Genomic DNA, 18,427 nt, shown 5'->3' on the forward strand with positions numbered 1-18,427 from the left:
GATGAGCTTCTTTCTTGTTTCTTCGTATTTTTGACGTTTTGTTAAAATGTGATCCATCTATTGCAAAGGTTTTGTTTATATTGTCTATATATATTAGGAAAATATTTGTGCTATCGATCGGTCGTATTATTATATGTTTACGTGTTATTACAACAGCAAAATATTATGTAGCTGAAATACATGTATCTTTATGTTTAGAGAACTTCCTCATCATCCAAACCTTCAAGTTTCGCAGGTCTATTTGAAGAAAAATATCCTTGGATCTGTAAGACAATTGTTCGGCGAAGAAGGAACCAAATGTACCATTGATATCCTAAAGTATATTCCAAACGAGCACAGATTCATTTTGCGGTGCACGGATGATTGTTACGTACGTCTGAGAGCAGCTTTAACTCTGGCAGTAAAGTACGAAGGAGAATCGTGCTCTTACATAGTCCATCGTGCCTCGCCTAATTTATTATCGTTTGTCGCTGATAGTAGAAACTATCGACATTAGAAAATAAATAGAACAATTTGCGGTGGGAGAATATCTAGGGTAACTCGCTTGTGCCTTTGTTTTAAGGGACAGGTCGTACACTTTTTTTGTATGTTCGTATCGATCGATCAAATATGCCGTTAATTCGTAAGGAGGGTAAAGATACTATAATATTTGCATCGAAGGAAGATCATGCAACGCCTAGTAAAATAGATCTTCCAGAACCGGAACCGAGTCCGGGTCTCCTGTTACCCAATGGAGAGATTAACTGGAATTGCCCTTGTCTCGGTGGCATGGCAACGGGTCCATGTGGTTTGGAATTTCGAGAAGCCTTTTCTTGTTTCCATTACTCCACCGCAGACCCGAAAGGCTCGGACTGCTACGAAACATTTAAAACGATGCAGACTTGCATGACTGAGTATCCTGCATTGTACGGAAGTAAGGACACCAATTTAGACGACTTGGACGAAGAAATGGACGATCCGACCGAAGACCGTAATAAAAATTTGGAGACTGACAATAATACTTCCGGTACGCACGATAAGCTAGAATCGAAAAAGGAAGAAAGACCGTCGGGTGCTCCTAGTACTAAAAAAGAAATAGAACGGACTAACGTTAATTGAACCATCCTTGCCTTGCCAGTGAACAAACAATGCAATACGATTGCGTTGTAAGGCATCTAGAAAAAATTTTTACTGGGACTTAATAAAAACAGGATCTCTGCTAGTCCTTACAAGTAATAGGTTGTATGGAAAAGCATGTTAAAAAGGAATAAAGTATTCATAAATATTGTTATTCTGCTATGTACGTTCTTGACCTTCTGCAAAATCATCCAAGATGATTCTCGCGCCATCACGATGAAAAATAGTAGTCTCTTGTACGATCGATTTTATTTCTCATTTTATTTCAGTTTTACAAAAAACATATCTTTCCGTACGTCATTTATAATTTTTTAATACGATAACAGCGATAACTGTTTTACTATCGATTCTACTTTGGTTTCACTTCGATAGTAGATGCAGTTACAGTAGTATTCTATCGGTGTTATTTTAATTCTGCATACAGGGTGTTCGGCCACCTGGGAAAAATTTTAATAGGGGATTCTAGAGGTCAAAATAAGACGAAAATCAAGAATATCAGTTTCTTGACTGAGGCCTCGTTAAAAAGTTATTAACAATTAAATTCAAAAATTTCAAATCGTTCTGGAAAAATTATTTTCGGTTGCGGGGGTCAATTGCAGTCATTTTTTGTCATTACACATACCCCCGAAATCCTACGCACTTTCGAGAAAAAAATTCCTTACAGAAAATCTAATTTGGCGCCTAAATTTTTCGACGAAAAAAAAAAATTTCAAATCGTTCTGAAAAAATTATTTTCGGTTGCGGGGGTCAATGACGATCATTTTTTGTCATTACACATACCCCCGAAATCCTACGCACTTTCGAGAAAAAAAATTCAGTACTATCGGAACTTTAAACGTTAATAACTTTGTAACGAAGCCTGCATCAAAAAATTGGTATTCTTGATTTTCGTCTTATTTTTGTCTCTAGAATCCCCCATTAAAATGTTTCCCAGGAGTGGCCGTACACCCTGTATAATGAAACCGAAACAGAACCGATATTACATCAGAGACTATTTTGAGTACTGAAATCAATATTATAACGGTTTATTAATTCTTGCATTCGACACAATTCAGTTCGAGATGTGTCCTTTGTTCCTTTTTGTTCCTAATCGGCTCTTTTGATGGTTCAAATCCGAATTTCGGATTACATATCCGCGCACGTCTGATTTAACTTGTTCAAGTTGATTGATTTTTCTGCCGTTAGATGGAGGTATCTATGAAGACGGAACGAAAGCTCCGTGACGTCAGCTACCGCGGTTTCCCTTCCCGTTTCAACCATTTGGACAGTCGGTGCCTTGTGTATACAACCTCTATACCACGCCGCGGTCATTTACTACCACTAGCTTCGCTATCGTCATCATCGCCATCGCATCGTGAGTTTGGCGTTCGTCGGGCGTTTCGTACGAGCCATGGAAGAATTTGTTTTCGTCCCGATACGCTAACGGAACGAGACGAGCCGTGGGGCGACGCGTACTGTGCGGTTCGTGTATATCGGTGCATCGATTTTGATAACAAGCAGAGAACACGAGAACGGGTTCGCGCGAACAAAGTACAGCGGAGAAGAATTGTGAACGAGAAGAATTACGAGAATTTCGTGGTGGACGTACACGCTGGATACGTTCCTTGGCAGTGACCGAGAGTGTCTCGACAGTGTACCGTCTAAAGAATTTTCCACCGTGCCATGGAGCCATTGAGAAAAGAGAAGAAACACAAGGAGAAAAGAAGGTGAGCGAATCGTACCCAGTAGTGCAAGCTCGGCACATCCGTATGGACGTTGTGGCACTGCACACATCGCGTTTACACGATATTTACCGATAACTCTAAACGTTTCGTCGCGTACGACGTTGCATTCTGTTTCGTTGCATCGTCGTTCGTGGGACAAGTGTCCCCGGGAACTTGGAATCGTCCAACACCAAGGAACAAATTCTGCGACTCGCGCGCGCACGTTGCGTTACGTGCGTGAGTGAGCGAGTAAGTGAGTAAGTGAGTGCGTATTTGACGCAATCGCGTTTCCTCCGAGTTGGACGGCCCTCTCTTCGTCCTTCTTTTTCTTACGTTCCTTCTGTTCATATTCGACAGTGTTTTCTTCCCCCTCTTTCGTTGCACGGTCGTTTATGCCTCCTCCGTAATAATTCAATTTCTTTTTATTTGTTTCACCCAACCACGGGTGCGCATGCGATACACGTATAAAACAAACAAGCAGAATGCTGTGCAAAATTTTTGTACGTAGCGTGGAACGATAATACGTCGGATTGGTTTAAACTCCAAGTATTTTCTCTGCTCGGCGCGTTATTACTCCAGCAAAAGATGTGGCGCCTGAAAACGGTGGAATCATTTGGGTGGGGACTCGACGACGATTTCTCTTTTCTTCCTTTTAAACGGACCACCGCGCCGTTCGAACAGAGATAAATGCATGCTAGACTTCTCATTGCATTCGACATAGATGTCCTTGCGATACCCGAATTTCTTTGGGACAATTCCATCCCAAGGCCAAAGAGCAAGCTTCGCTTGTCTCGCGTGCCTTAATAAAAACGAACAAGGCGCGTCAAATACTCTGTATTTGTTGTTTTTTTAGTTTCTTCCATTTAATTCCACCCATCGATTCTAACACAATTGCAAGCAGTTCGTTAAAACGATGCTGGTAGTATTCGTGGCGTTAACATTGCGAAAGAATTGTGCCATAACCTAAAAATGTTTCTCTTTCCAAAAACCGTTACTGTTAAAACAATTTACGATAGATAAGTACTACAATTTGCGTAAGTTTTGAGTTTCTCCTTGTTTCTTCGTCGAACGTAAAAATAGTTGCGTCGTTTTCTGAGAACTATTGAAATTTAGATAAATCGGGAGCGCTAGTGTCACGCGTACCGTGTATGTTGATTCGAAACCGTCGTGTAATCAAAGAAACCACCGAGATAAAGCACATTAGTATCGTTTACTATGTATCAAAGTTTGTTATATGTTTTCGTGCTAGATAGACTATTAAGCACGCGTCGTTAAATTTTTTTTTGTATCTACCGAAATTTTGAAACGCTCGGTTGACCCATTTGCGTCGTTAGTGTACGCATTCAGCAAAATTTTCATTTGTAAGGACCGCTGCATAGGAACCAATTCATATTTTTCCTTTTTCAAGTGTAATAACAACACTTGTTTCAGAGAAGACCGATGAATATTTATTAACTTGTATATGGTAACTTGTATCTCAAAAAATGCATATCAAATAACTTCAGGTGCATTAAAACTATAGCCATTGGTTCTTTTAGAAGGCAAAAGATACATTTAAAGCATAATAATTAGTAAAGCTGTGAAGTCCTAAAACTGTAAGAATTTGTGGTTAACCACAAAATTGGCCTTATTGCAGAGGTATTTCCTTGTAAAATTAAACTATGGTACTTGTAGCGAGACTCCACGAGCAGTAGTATGTGTAGATCTTGCAAGTCGTCGGTTCATCGCAATTGGAAACATGTCCTTACGTGTCGTATGCATTCGCTCCGCACGTTGTCGTAGAAATTATTTCAAGGATGCAACTGAGACATTTCCAACTATCATTTCGTAAACAATAGTCCGTGTTCGGTTTATTTAGGAGATGATTTGAGTCAGTTTTCGTTTCCGCGTTTACTTACGTGGGATAGTTGAGTCGATCAAGGTCGTTCATCGAACGATCGATAGGCAAGCCTAAAGCGTTCTATCCCTGTTTAATCATTCTAAAAAAATTATACCTAGCTGCGAGGGTCAATTATAATCATTTTCCGTGATTAGACATACCCTCGAAATCCTACGCATTTTCGAGAAAAAAATTCAAAATAGGTGACGAATTTTTCGGCGAAATTGAAATATTTCAAATCATTCGGAAAAAATTATTTTCGGATGCGGGGGTTAATTACAATAATTTTTAGTTATTACACATACCCCCGAAATCTTATCCATTTTCGAAAAAAAAATTCCAGAAGGTGTGAAATTTTTCGGCGGAAAAAAAAAATTTCGAATCGTTCTGAAAAAAATATTTTCGGATGCGGGGGCCAATTACAATCATTTTTGGTCGATAGACATACCCCCAAAATCCTACCCACTTTCGAGAAAAAAATTCGAGTAGGTGAAGAAATTTTTCGGCAAAATTAAGAAATCTGAAATCGTTTTGGAAAAATTATTTTCAGTCGCGGGTTTTAGTAACAATCATTTTTGGTGAATAGATATACCCCGTAAATCTTACGCACTTTTGAGAAAAAAATTCTTTTCCGGAAATATAATGTGAGGTTAGAAATGATTCCAGTTTGTTTGATTCATGCGTTTGTTTAAAACATCATAACTTCTGAACGGATAGGAGGATTTTAATGTTTCAAAATGCAAAGAACGCGTATTTTGGGCGAAGAATATGTAAAAATTCTGAGAATGTTGAAAAAGTTGTTTCTTAAATGAATCACGGCGAGTGTCTGAGAAAAAGAGTTAAGGCTAAACGGTTGGAAGATTAAATTTGATTTGTCCAGCAATCGATAGCGTAAAAAAGCTATCGCTGTATCGGATGATAGGTAATATCGTTATCGTTAAAAGATAGTTATCATACGAAGCGGCTCGGACAAAAAAAAATACTTTGCGTTCAGAGTGTCAGTAGTATCGCGTTACTTATCGGAACCAACAAAGCTTCTATTACGTCGAAGAAGGGTAGGGAAGCGTGAAACATCTTTTTCGAGGGAACCATGGGGTCCTCTAGAGAAAGTCTATTCATGGAATCGATTTCTTTCGCGAAGCCGGATCTGTCTCGTTGATTGCTGATCGTAAATACGAGAGGCCCCCTATGCGTGTGGAAGAATCGTGCGCAGTCGAACGCGTTTGATCTCCGTTACGACGCAAGAAGTGTCTTTGGTTTGGCTGGACAAAGTGTATCTCCGTGCGGAGAGAATTCCTAACCTAGAAAAAAGCAAGAAAGAGAAGAGGTAAAAGACAGACGCGCGTGGCTCCGTAGGACGTGGCGGGCGAGGAGTGGTAGTCGGCGAAAGGAAAAGAAAGAAGTCCGCGGTGGGGCAAGTAAAATCGGGCCAAAGTTTTACTCGTGGTGGGGTGCAACTAACGGGTAACGGGAAGTGGGGTGGCGGCGTGGCGCGAGAGGACGTAAAATCGCGGGGAACGTAGAGGATCCATCGCGTCGTAGGAGGCCGGAAAAAGCATCGAGACGATGACCGTGCCACGTGTACAACCGATCGATAGATTATCCGAGGATGAGTCCGGTCGTTGGCCCGATAGTGTCGTCAGACGGTCGGGTTATGCTGACATGTACGAGGACCATCGGGGCACCCTGACACCCTGTCGGTTCGGTTCCATCGACTACGACGACGGCCATGCATCGTTAAACTTGGCAGGATTGTTTAGCGGGGCAAATAAGAATCCGTCGTTCGGTCAGTTCGCGAGCCCCAGTATCGGTCACTACGACGTGTCTGTTTGTTGCGCGGAGCCACCCTCCGTTCCCATCTTCTCCGCTTGGTGCAGTCAATTTCCAGATTGCACGGTAAACGACGTCCCGACCACCTCCAGGAATTGCCAGCTAGGCCCAATCGACGTCGAGGACTTGGCTCTCTACCTCGATCAAGATAAATCGCAAACAAACAGATTGCCGCGAGCGTATCGACCGGTCCAACATTTCCGTCGGGCTAGATCAAAGTGCGGCCATTGCTCGACGACCGTGCCGCCTAAAGAGGTGCCATCTTTCCCTCCGAACGACGTGTTTCGAGAGAAGGTCGATTTAGGTCGTGTCGGGTGGCTCGGCGAACAGATTCGCGACGACTGTCCGCAGAATTTCGCTCTCTGCACCGAGGAACGATGGCTGCAGTGTCCCGCCAGCGATCGTTGCTCCTTGTACGATCAAAGCGGCGTTCTGCCGCCTTGCGCGTACGAGAATCTGCAGAACGATTACTGGCGTTACAAGTACGACCAGGACGAGCAACTCCTCGAGGATTACTTGTAAGTGGGTAGCTGTTAGGAAGTCAGCGTGCGTTTCATCTAAAGTTTAGACTGTATCTGGACTGTACGTACAAGTTTAGTAAAAGAAGAACTTTTTTTATTGTACGATTAACGTTTCCTTCGATTTGAGGAAAAGTTTCCGGCCCCCCCGGCGGTCGTTTTACCAACATTGTTCTATCTTAATGCGAAACGTAAATAGTGGTTTTAGATTGGATCGTTTCCGCGAGAGCAACGGAGTATACTTCCGTAGAGTCGAATTGTTTTCGAGAAAAAGAGAAACAGTATCGTCCGAAGGTTGTTTTGTAGAGCAGATAACGACCGTTCGAGATAATCGAGACGTGACGAGGCGCAAACGATGTAAATCTCTTAGCTACGAGGCGATATTTACGTCGTTTTATCTCGACGATGTCCACAATTGCCGACAATTTGCTATTGTAATCTTGTGTGCGTTGGACGATGACCATAGATACGCGTGACGCAAATTACACTCGATGATGAATCGACCCTTCGATACGATTTGCTACCTCGATTTTCCATCAGTCATATTTTTCTGTTCGATGATCGTTCCTTCGTTTGAAAGATGCATTCACTGTTAATGCGATTTGTTAGAAACGGTACGAAGTATTTGGACAGTCGAGTATGTTTTCGGAAGATAATGGCGATATTATTTATTGCAGGTGTAATGAAAAGAGGAAGGAAAAATCTCGCGACGCGGCGCGATACCGTCGAAGCAAGGAGACGGACATTTTTACCGAGCTTGCTGCCGCGCTTCCTTTATCACCGGAACAGGCGGCTCATCTGGACAAGGCTAGCGTTATGAGGCTCGCCATTGCATACCTTAGAGTCCGATCAGTCGTCGATACGAGTAAGTATTTTTATTCGTACCTTATTTTATAAAATTATTTCTATGGTTCACTAACTTCGTTAGAGCTTTTATAATTCCCGAAATACATGGACCAATAGGATTAAATTATAATTTGTTGGATTTCCTAACCGTCTTACTATGTTACAAAAATCATCTCCAGTGACGATTGTATACAGGGTGTTCAGCTTTTGAGAAAAAAATTCGAGGAGATGTGAAATTTTTCAAGGGAAAAAAAAGTTTCAAATCGTTCTGAAAAAAATATTGTTAGCTATGGGGGTCAGTTACGATCATTTTTGGTCATTAGGCATACCCTCGAAATCCTACCCACTTTCTAGAAAAAAATTCGAGAAGGTGTGAAATTTTTCGACGGAAAAAAAAAATTTCAAATCGTTCCGAGATGGAGAAAAATAGAAACTGGTTTTGTTGTTCTAGTGTCAGCGCCATTGCCAAAGTCTGAGACGTCCAGCAAAATGGACGAGCTGTTCTCCAAAGCCCTGAACGGATTCATGCTGGTGCTTTCGAGCGACGGAAGCATGGTCTATCTTTCGGAGAACGTGAGCGATTATCTTGGCGTTTGTCAGGTGTGTTTCCATCAGGGAATATGTACGCGTCGGTAACGATTAACGAACTGATCGGTTCTATATTATTAACATTATTCGTGCGTTTCAGTTGGACATGATGGGCCAAAGCGTATACGAGTATAGTCATCCTTGCGATCACGAAGAGTTACGAGAATGTCTCTCCTCTAAACCAACCGAGAACAAAGACAACGATTCTTGCAGCTTCTTTCTGCGTCTCAAATGCACCCTGACCAACAAGGGACGGAAGGTCAACTTGAAGAGTGCTTCGTACAAGGTTGGTAAACCCGTATTATTAAAAGCTCCGTAATTTGACTCGGTTGCAAATCGCCTGACACGATGGAAAAGAACAAAAATGTACTCTTTCGCTGTAGGTGATCCACTGTATCGGCAGATTAACGTATATTAGTAACCCTGTGTCGAGTTGCATGGATAGCGACGACGAGGAGTGTAAAAACGAGGACGATGATATCAGCGAATCTAATACGGGTGCTTGTTTGATACTAGTGGGATGTCCCATACCGCATCCTAGCAACATAGAGATTCCTTTGGGACGTCACACTTTCCTTTCCAAGCATAATCTCAGCATGAAGTTCACCTATGCCGACGAGAAGTAAGTAAACTGTAAAGAACTAATGAATATATACTCTATCGTATCTGAACGTTAGTTGCCTCTTAGGGGACCTCTTTTGTTTGGTTTCATCGGATGTTAGACATCGACAACGCGTATCGATAACACCTAGGACACGGAGAACTTGACGATTGTCAGTTATTAATTATGCGTGTACGTTTTGTTCGTTAGGTTGGCCGAGTATCTGGGTTGGAACAGCGAGGATCTAATGGGGCAATCGGTTTTCGAGTTCTATCACGCCCTCGACAATCTGGCGCTGGGCAAGTCTTTTAAATCACGTAAGTAGGAGTAAATTGCTCGACATTTAAATAAACGCCATTGCTGGAACAACCCACTCTCTAATTTACAAGACTCGCGCGTATCTCTTTGTCAAATGATATTTTTAATATTCGTAATAAATGAGTTTTGTATTTTTTAACGACGCCGCGTTCCATTATTATCTTTAATAGTCTGGAAAATATTCGAGCAAATTGAATTAAAAAATGATCGAATCGCATCGTAATTGTCACTTTAGACTAAACTGTTAGAAGAACTGCATCGAATGGAAGTCTCGAACGATGTTGCATTAGAAGTTGATCATTTTCTCGGGGAAATTTCGTCATTCGAAATGCGTTGCGTGCGCAGTATCGATAGTATACAGGGTGTTGGGTCACCCTAGGAAAAATTTTAATGGGGGATTCTAGAGGCCAAAATAAAACGAAAATCAAGAATATTAATTTCTTGACTGAGGCTTTGTTAAAAAGTTATTAACAATTAAATTCAAAAATTTCGAATCGCTTTAGAAAAATTATTTTCGGTTGCGGGGGTCAATTACAACCATTTTTGGTCATTATACATACCCTCGAAATCTTACGCAGTTTCGAGAAAAAAATTCAGTATGAACGGAACTTTAAACGTTAACAACTTTTTAACGAAGCCTCCATCAACAAATTGGTATTCTTGATTTTCGTCTTATTTTGGCCTCTAGAATCCCCCATTAAAATTTTTCCCGGGGTTGGCCAGGATCCACCATGAGTCCTCACTGGATCACTAACCGATTCCTCTTCCGTATCGTTTCAGTATTCAGCAAGGGTCAATGCGAGACGGTTGCGTACAGATTCTTGGGGAAACGTGGAGGATACGCGTGGGTGGTGACACAGGCCACCCTTATTCACTGCTTGAAGCAACAGAAGCCATTGTCCGTCGTTTGCGTCAACTACATTTTAAGGTAGGACCACATTCTTGTTGAGATTTTCTGTGCATCGCTTCCGTTACGGAGTATCCTTTCGCTCTGCTTTTTTCTTCGCGTTGCATGTTACTTATTCGCGGCCTTTGTTGGCCAGCGAGGAACTTTTCGACGATATTTGAAAACGAAACTCGACATCGTGGTTTCTCTATAGGTGTTTCGACGCGAACCATAACTCTATACATACGAGACCCACGTAAACGCACACAGTGGGTAAAATATTTTATCGTCTTATCGACTTATTGTTTAATCGTTATCGTAAAATAACAAATAAACCGATTTTTAAGAACGCGATTTAATTGCATAATGGAATTCGCAACGAAATCTCGTTAATTCGATGATGTAATATGTTCGTATTGAAGCTCGGATATTTTTAGTATATTAGTATTATTAGTTCGACGAGTCTTTTACAAAGCGTTGAAAGAACATATTTTCGTACGATATTTGCCCAGAATTTTCTGCATGTGACAAACTCCTCGGCGAAAACCACATCGATCGCTCAAGGTAAGTGTCCCTCGAGTTTTTCTTCAAGCGACTTTCACTGTTTTTTTTATCGCTCGTTTGCGGAAGATGCTTCCGATTGTCACGGTTTACGATCGGGGTATTTATCGCTAGAAATTGCAAGGGTCTCGCGTCGGGACCCCGTTCCCTTTGGCGTTTTATCCCCCTTCGCGGGAGAGAAGGGCGCAAAGGTGGGGGGAGAATCGATTTACTGACGCAACGTGGTCGATTCGCCGCAAAAGCTTGCGTCGTCGGTTTCTAGATCTCCGTTGCGTCACGATCGCGCGATGACTTGCGATTAGCGTACGCTTAGCACTGTCGACGCCGCCGTGGCTTGCATATATTGTCGTCATTAAGCGTAACACATTGATAGAAATATTTTACGAAATCGTGCAGCTAGCGAAAACGTTTGTTTACAGAAAACAGACTTCCCATTCGCTTTGTCTACGCGGAAGAATATTTTGCCGTTGCAAAACCCGAATATTTTCGTACATTTTTTTATCGGTGTATTGCGATTGGAAACTTTTTGTCAGAGCTCGTATAAATGGTTTTTTAACCGACGAATAAACAGACGCACTGGTATCCCCCAGTAAACAGCGTTGATTCGTCGACAAGCAAATAAAATTGGTATCGTATCTTGGATCTTGGCGTTCCACCCCTAGGGTAATTTAAAGAATCTACCCATCTCTCCGTTCCCTTTATCTCCGTTCGCTTCTCCGAGACCACAGGTCGCGTACGCTTGGACCCTCCGAAAGTAAGAGGATAGTCGACCAAGCGGAATTGCTTGGCCCATATAAAGAGGTCCCTGACACCCTTCGTTGCCCGTGGCTACCCTCCGCGAGCGCCTCTTTAGTTTGGTCGATCCAGCAGGCTGGATACGTTTCGACGTACACTCGCGACCAGAGAGCAGCTTCGAACGTTTTTCCAATTGAAATATATGGAAAATATCGGATATTTGTATACGATACAGGCCAATTAACGAGTACCTTGACATTTCGTGATTCATGGTACTTTGAAACCTTTTATTACGAACAGAATACAAATTAGTCGAATACTTTTGGAAATATAGGGTGTTCAATTTTAATGGAGGATTCTAGAGGCCAAAATAAGACGAAAATCAAGAATATCAATTTCTTGACGGAGCCTTCGTTAAAAAGTTATTAACGTTTAAAGTTCCAGCCGTACTGAATTTTTTTCTCGAAAATGCAAAGGATTTCGGGGGTATGTCTATTCACCAAAAATGATTGTAATTGACCCCTGCGACCGAAAATAATTTTTCCAGGACGATTTGAAATTTTTGAATTTAATTGTTAATAACTTTCTAACGAAGGCTCAGTCAAGAAATTGATATTCTTTATTTTCGTCTTATTTTGGCCTCTAGAATCTCTCATTAAAATTTTTCCCATGGTTGACCGAATACCCTGTATATTTTGCTCATCCGTGCTTGGGATTCTGCTTCGTTTACTGCCGTATTTCTCGTGCTTTTTTCCCGGAACGGACTCGGGGATTTTGCCGCCCTCTTGGGATAGTTTGCTGGCTGGTCTATCGTCTCGTTCCTCCTGACGCAGATTCGGGAGCCTCGCCTCTGGAAAGTAGATAATCGCCAGAATGAAATCGCGTCGCCCTTATTGCCAACGGTTGTATTGGTGTTTGCGGAGGAGCCAGAAGGTTGCGCGTGTTGCGTCACATACCGAACTTTTTTAAACCCGGCAATTTGTTGCGTAACGCTTACTATCGTAATCGACGTATCGTAATTATGAAACGAGAAGTACGTTTTTCGACTATACTTATTGTAAATACGTTTTTCTAAACGAGTGTTTAGTCGATTAAGCGTCGAAGTTTGGACATAAAATTGGCAACAGCGGTCAAAAATTCGATTTAATTTCTGTCTAAATGGAGGACTCGGGACTAGTACTATCCAGTGATAACTTGATGGCTAGGCACGCTGATTGGCCGTAGCGTAATGACGCATTGTCATTATTGGCTGAGCCTCTCACAACTACAATTCCATCGCGTGACAAAGGACGTGGACGAAACATATAGGGACAAAGTAGGCTAGGACAAGATAGAGCCATTGGTGTAACCGTACACCCAAAATACTAGCCATGAATAGGAGAAAAAAGTATCCCTCGTGGTTATGGAGGCCCTACTACTATGCAGCGTGACTTCAGAGCGAGACCTTCTCTCCTTGCCCTTGCCCCGTTTAGTTTGTAGCTGCCTAGCCAACAAGTCATCCCTGGTACGATAATATTGCTGTTTGCAATCGCGTAAAAATGAATTGCTCATCTCGTAGAAACATTAACGGGGTATTGGTCTAGCAGTGAAAGTGTCGAATAATGCGTCGAGTCGAAAGCCTTGAGCAACCTAAAATTCAGAACCCTGGCCCACTGCGAGTCGAGAGGGAGCATAGATCGATGAGAAACGGAAGGCCACGCTTCTGCTATCTCATTGGTTTTTCGGAGAAACTGTGGGCGTTCGAGACAGGATAACGAGCGAACCACCCCCACCACCCCCGAGCAGCCTGACTAGCTATCACCCCCGAAAAACAGGGTTACTCGTCGGAGGCAGTCGAGAGTGAAAGGTTTTCCGCAAAGGGCGGCGCGCGGGTTTGCGCATGCGCGTTCGCGCGTTATCTCTGTCGGTCCGTAGCCGCGTTTCTCGCGGTCGTCGATACTCGTTCGTCGCGTCGCGTCGGACACGCGCGACCTCGAACGAAAGCGAGAGCGCCGAATGGGAGAAAGTCGAGTGGCGCGCAAACTCGGTCGCGCGATTCTCTCTTTCGACGACGGGCACGAAATCCTAGAAATTCGATTCACCGGAGCGCGCCGCGACGCCGAGGACGCTCGTCGTGCGCGTTCCACCCTCGTACGCGAAACAGTGGCCAGTAAGTAGCACCGCGACTTGTGGGGGATCTCGAATCGAGGAATATCGATAGATCGATCGCTGGATCTCGCGCTAGACACCATTAAACACCGATTTCGATGACGCCTTTTCTCGCTATAGTACATAGAGGGTGATTTGAAAGTGGTGTCGTAAGCTTACTCAACCGTCATAACGTGTGACGTAAACATTACAACGAATGAAATTAATATTCGGACACTGTACCGTTTCTAATCGTCTTTAAATTTTATCGACATTTTATACTTTTGTTAACTATATTGATCGTTACGAGAAAACTTTCACCGCGGTTAAGTAGAAATTGTATACTTTCTGAATATTAATTTCACTCGCTGTGGGATCGTTATTTTTATTCGACGACGATTAAAAACGCGAATAAAATTTCCTGGCTGAAACGTAAATAGACGTTTGTGTGGAAGTGTGAATCGCGAGTTTAAAGTTGAAGGGTGCGTAAGGTACGTCAATGAACTCGACGATCGAAGGATCGAGAGGGCGATCCAACGTTCGCGGAGAAGCGGATGGGAAACAGGCCGGAAGCGATCATTCTCGAGCGGATACACGATGCTCGAGCACTCGTGTGCGTGCGTGTGGATATATAGTGTCCGCTGGAACAATATAAGAGGCTAGATTCTTGTTCTCCGAGGGTATCGTTAACCTCGAGGACGCTCAAGTTTCTCACCCAGTCTGCGCGAATCTGCGACAAATGGCAGGAAGGACCGAGTATTTACGCATTGTTTCACGAGAGACGATCAAGTATTTCTCGAACGTCAGAAACGTGACGACCGCGTGCCTACTCTGAAAATAATCAACGCCCCGAACGTCACCGACGCGTCTTTAGAACGGAGCTGTTTTGATCTCGACCCGATTACGCGGACGACCTCGCGACTCGGCCTAATCGCGGATCGATCGCCCCGTTCCGATAGCGGGCAGCGTCTTCTGTTTTTTCTTATCGATTTTCAGCTTTCGCGCGACGTTATAGGCGAAACTCGAACAAGTCTCTCGGAGAAATCGGTCACGGAAATTATTGGGAAGCTTCGTCGTCATGGTTGACGCGTTTTCACATGCTAGTTTTTTCGATTCTGCAACAGCTTGGATCGCCAGTAAAGTATAGTTCAAGTGTGATCGAAGCAATGGTTCCGAATGCAATTATGTGGTAAAGTGTAGTACTCGTGGATGAACACGATGGAAATAATTCCACGACGGACTCGCGTGACAAGATCATGTTTCGCGTCGATGATCATGCGCGGATCGTCATAGACTTGCCGTGTTCCGTTGGATGAAATCGTCGTGTTTCTTTGGGCACTCGAGTATTTTTAAATTTCATTCCGCGATATACGAGACAACGGCGGTGCGCCTCGTTCCGTTCACCGCTATAAAGTTTTTTTCCAACGAACGGACCGGTTAGAATCGCAAAGTGGGCTAATGGCCTCGCGCCGCGTAAAAGTTTCTACACGGTTATATTTTTAACTCTGCCTCCCCGGAGACGAGCAACTCTGAAATTATTGTCGAGAGAGAAATAATAATAATAATAATAATAATAAAGGAGATCGTCGTTTGCAGTTGTCGGAACGAGTCGCACGAGACCTCGAGTAACTACGGTATTGGACCGACAGAGCTGCGTTGTAACGAGAATATGTATCTTTATTACGTGTTTCCTGGGAAAAATATTAATGGGGAATTCTAGAGGCCAAAATAAGACGAAAATCAAGAATACCGATTTGTTGATGGAGGCTTCGTTAAAAAGTTATTAACGTTTACAGTTCCGACCGTACTGAATTTTTTTCTCGAAAATGCGCAGAATTTCGGGGGTATGTCTGTTGACCAAAAATGCTTGCAATTGACCCCTGCAACTAAAAATAATTTTTCCAAAACGATTTGGAATTTTTTTTTTCCGTCGAAAAATTTCACACCTTCTCGAATTTTTTTCTGGAAAGTGGGTAGGATTTCGGGGGTATGTCTATTCACCAAAAATGCTTGCAATTGACCCCTGCAACTAAAAATAATTTTTCCAAAACGATTTGGAATTTTTGAATTTAATTGTTAATGACTTTGTAACGAAGCCTCGTTTAAAGATGAATAAATGTATCTACAAAATCTCAGAACAAAATAGCCTATCTATCATTAAAAAAAAAATTACAAAAAGGGCCGTGAAATTGACAGTCTAGATCAGCAATACCTCCTTAAATTGACGGTGTCTTCCGTTCGATCCTGGGTTCGGTTTTGACTCGTGATTGGCCAACAATACCGGGGCTGATAGCGTCGGCTCGATCGTTCGGTGGTCATCTATCGAACTCCTCCGCGTGTGTTGCGTGCGTTCGTGTTTGTTTCTCTCTCGCGTTACGTTCGATTTCGTAACGAGAAGTTTATCTACGACTCGCAGATAATCCGCGGCTCGCAGCAACGACGCCCGTATCAGTGTATCGCGGTCCGCGCCAACAACCGCTTCGCATTCGATCCAATCTCGTTTGCTGCTTTCGAAGTTTCACGAAATTTTTTTATTCTCGAATTTCCTTAGCACGCATCCCGTGCAAACGTTTTATCCATCGTGGCTGTTGGTTGCCCGGGCGACCAAGTGCCAGAGAGCCCTGAGAGGCTGCTAAACGTCCACGGCGAACCATTGCTTACCCGTCTCGTGAGTTACTTATCGCAATGCAATCTTGTCCGCACTCGAATGGATTACATCGAAACAACCAACCAACAAGCGTTCAACACTAGGTTTACGGACACTCGTTGCGCATAGTCTTATTATAATTCGCTACGTTGACGTTCTTTTAATTAGAGGATACATCCATATCATTACATCAATTCACATAAATTGCTAACAAATAATATTTATGAGTCCCATAATGTTAAGTTTAGAATCTGAATGCGTCAAATTGACGCGTACCGTGAATCTAGTGTTAAGCGTTTGAGCATTGTTGCGTGATGCGGCTGTTATCTTTGCAAGTTGAAATGAAATGTAGCTATCGCGACAGGTTAACGAGACTTTCCTCGATAGGAAATGATTCGAGATCGATTAGTAAGTGTGTACACAAGTGTCGAAACGTGTGCGACGTCGTTCCAAGTTAAATGTACGGTTAAAAAGGGCGTTAGGAACTTGTACATAGTGACGCGAATTTTGCTCGAGAATCTTTAAACGCTCGTTGTATCTACGCAAAATCTTTTAACCAGTTAGCTGTGGCGCCCCCGTTTGAGAGTGCACCTATATGTGTCTTGAAAATCGAGCGATGACGAGTATACTCGATCACCAAGTGTCGATGTTAAAATTTTGGATCGAAAAGATGGGTTTATTTTATAAAATTGACAATTTTATTACTAATATTTCTATCATAAATCAGTTTTCCGACTTTTATTTGCGACATAAATAAATTCGTTGTGCGAACTGATAAGCTGCTTCAGCCAGTGCATACGGGAATGCATGAGTTCATTTCAAATTATTCATATTTTTTATTTGTTTGTTTTATTCTGGCTTGGCCTCTAAATACTCTCAACATCTTGAAATTGAAGAATAGGTTTTATTTTTCACAAAAATTGCAATTTAAATAGCCAATGGTCACTATTTTTTTACGCATGACGAGTATACTCGTCAATCACAGCTGACTGATTGAAACAGCCAGATTCCATGGTTGTAGGTTGAAAAGTAGGTAGCAAAATTTTAATGGGAGATTCTAGAGGCCAAAATAAAACGAAAATCAAGAATACCAATTTGTTGATTGAGGCTTCGTTAACAAATTATTTAACATTTAAAGTTCCGCCAGTACTGAATTTTTTTCTCGAAAGTGCGTAGGATTTCGGGGGTATGTATAATGACCAAAAATGATTGTAATTGACCCCTGCAAATGAAAATAATTTTTTTAGAAGGATTTGAAATTTTTTTTTTCGTCGAAAAATTTCACACCTTCTCGAATTTTTTTCTCGAAAATGCGCAGGATTTCGGGAGTATGTCTACTAATAAAAAGTGATTGTAATTGACCCCTGCAATTGAAAATAATTTTTTCAGAACGATTTGAAATTTTTTTTTTTCGTCGAAAAATTTCACATCTCGAATTTTTTTCTCGAAAGTGCGCAGGATTTCGTGGGTATGTCTATTCACCAAAAATGATTGTAACTGACCCCCGCAACCGAAAATAATTTTTCCAGAACGATTTGACATTTCTGAATTTAATAGTTAACTTTTTAACGAAGCCTCGATCGACAAATCGGTATTCTTGATTTTCGTCTTATTTTGACCTCTAGAATCTCCTATTCCCAGGGGTGATCGATCACGTAGAATCCATCGTAACGGTGAACGATGCATTGATATCGATTTTCGATCCAAGTAAGGGTCTTTTTCTCGGAAGAGTTTCGCGTGCCGTCTGAAAAATTCGTGCCAACATGCGCCGATTATCGTGCGGTTGTACGTGAACGCGATGCTGTTACCGCATCACGCGAACGGCATTCATTAAGCTGAAATTTTATGCGCGTCAATGGTCGGAACTCGTGACAGCCGCTCCCTCCCGCAAAACCGAACTCTGGAGCGTCGTTCGCTCGCGCGTGTTCGACCACTGTCAAAGAAACTCATCGTCGGCGTTGCTGTTTTCTTAAACATTACCATTGATCTATTGAATTTCTGAAATGCCCTTTTTTCAACGCGTTTTTCTCCAGTTTTTTATCACACCTATCACCCTTGATCATTATTCTAAC

The 18,427-nt window shown here is 42.4% G+C and overlaps 2 protein-coding genes across 2 annotated transcripts in view; both read left to right on the top strand.

Moving 5' to 3' along the window:
- The first annotated feature begins 460 nt into the window (after positions 1 to 460).
- Positions 461 to 1,270, top strand: LOC143349793 (mitochondrial intermembrane space import and assembly protein 40-B). Its single transcript, XM_076781323.1, has one exon. It carries the CDS (start codon positions 610 to 612, stop codon positions 1,096 to 1,098), a length of 489 nt encoding a protein of 162 aa, XP_076637438.1. The 5' UTR covers positions 461 to 609; the 3' UTR covers positions 1,099 to 1,270.
- A 1,088-nt stretch (positions 1,271 to 2,358) lies between these two features.
- Positions 2,359 to 18,427, top strand: part of Sima (HIF-1 transcription factor component sima) — a 32,485-nt gene continuing 16,416 nt past the window's right edge. The window contains exons 1-7 of the mRNA XM_076781099.1: positions 2,359 to 2,822; positions 7,724 to 7,911; positions 8,344 to 8,492; positions 8,581 to 8,766; positions 8,864 to 9,102; positions 9,292 to 9,398; positions 10,180 to 10,327. Of these exons, the coding sequence (XP_076637214.1) occupies positions 2,779 to 2,822; positions 7,724 to 7,911; positions 8,344 to 8,492; positions 8,581 to 8,766; positions 8,864 to 9,102; positions 9,292 to 9,398; positions 10,180 to 10,327 (1,061 nt within the window). The 5' untranslated portion in view covers positions 2,359 to 2,778. The remainder of the gene's footprint in view (positions 2,823 to 7,723; positions 7,912 to 8,343; positions 8,493 to 8,580; positions 8,767 to 8,863; positions 9,103 to 9,291; positions 9,399 to 10,179; positions 10,328 to 18,427) is intronic.

This window comes from Colletes latitarsis, chromosome 14 (assembly GCF_051014445.1).
Source record: "Colletes latitarsis isolate SP2378_abdomen chromosome 14, iyColLati1, whole genome shotgun sequence".
Classification (NCBI taxonomy): domain Eukaryota; kingdom Metazoa; phylum Arthropoda; class Insecta; order Hymenoptera; family Colletidae; genus Colletes; species Colletes latitarsis.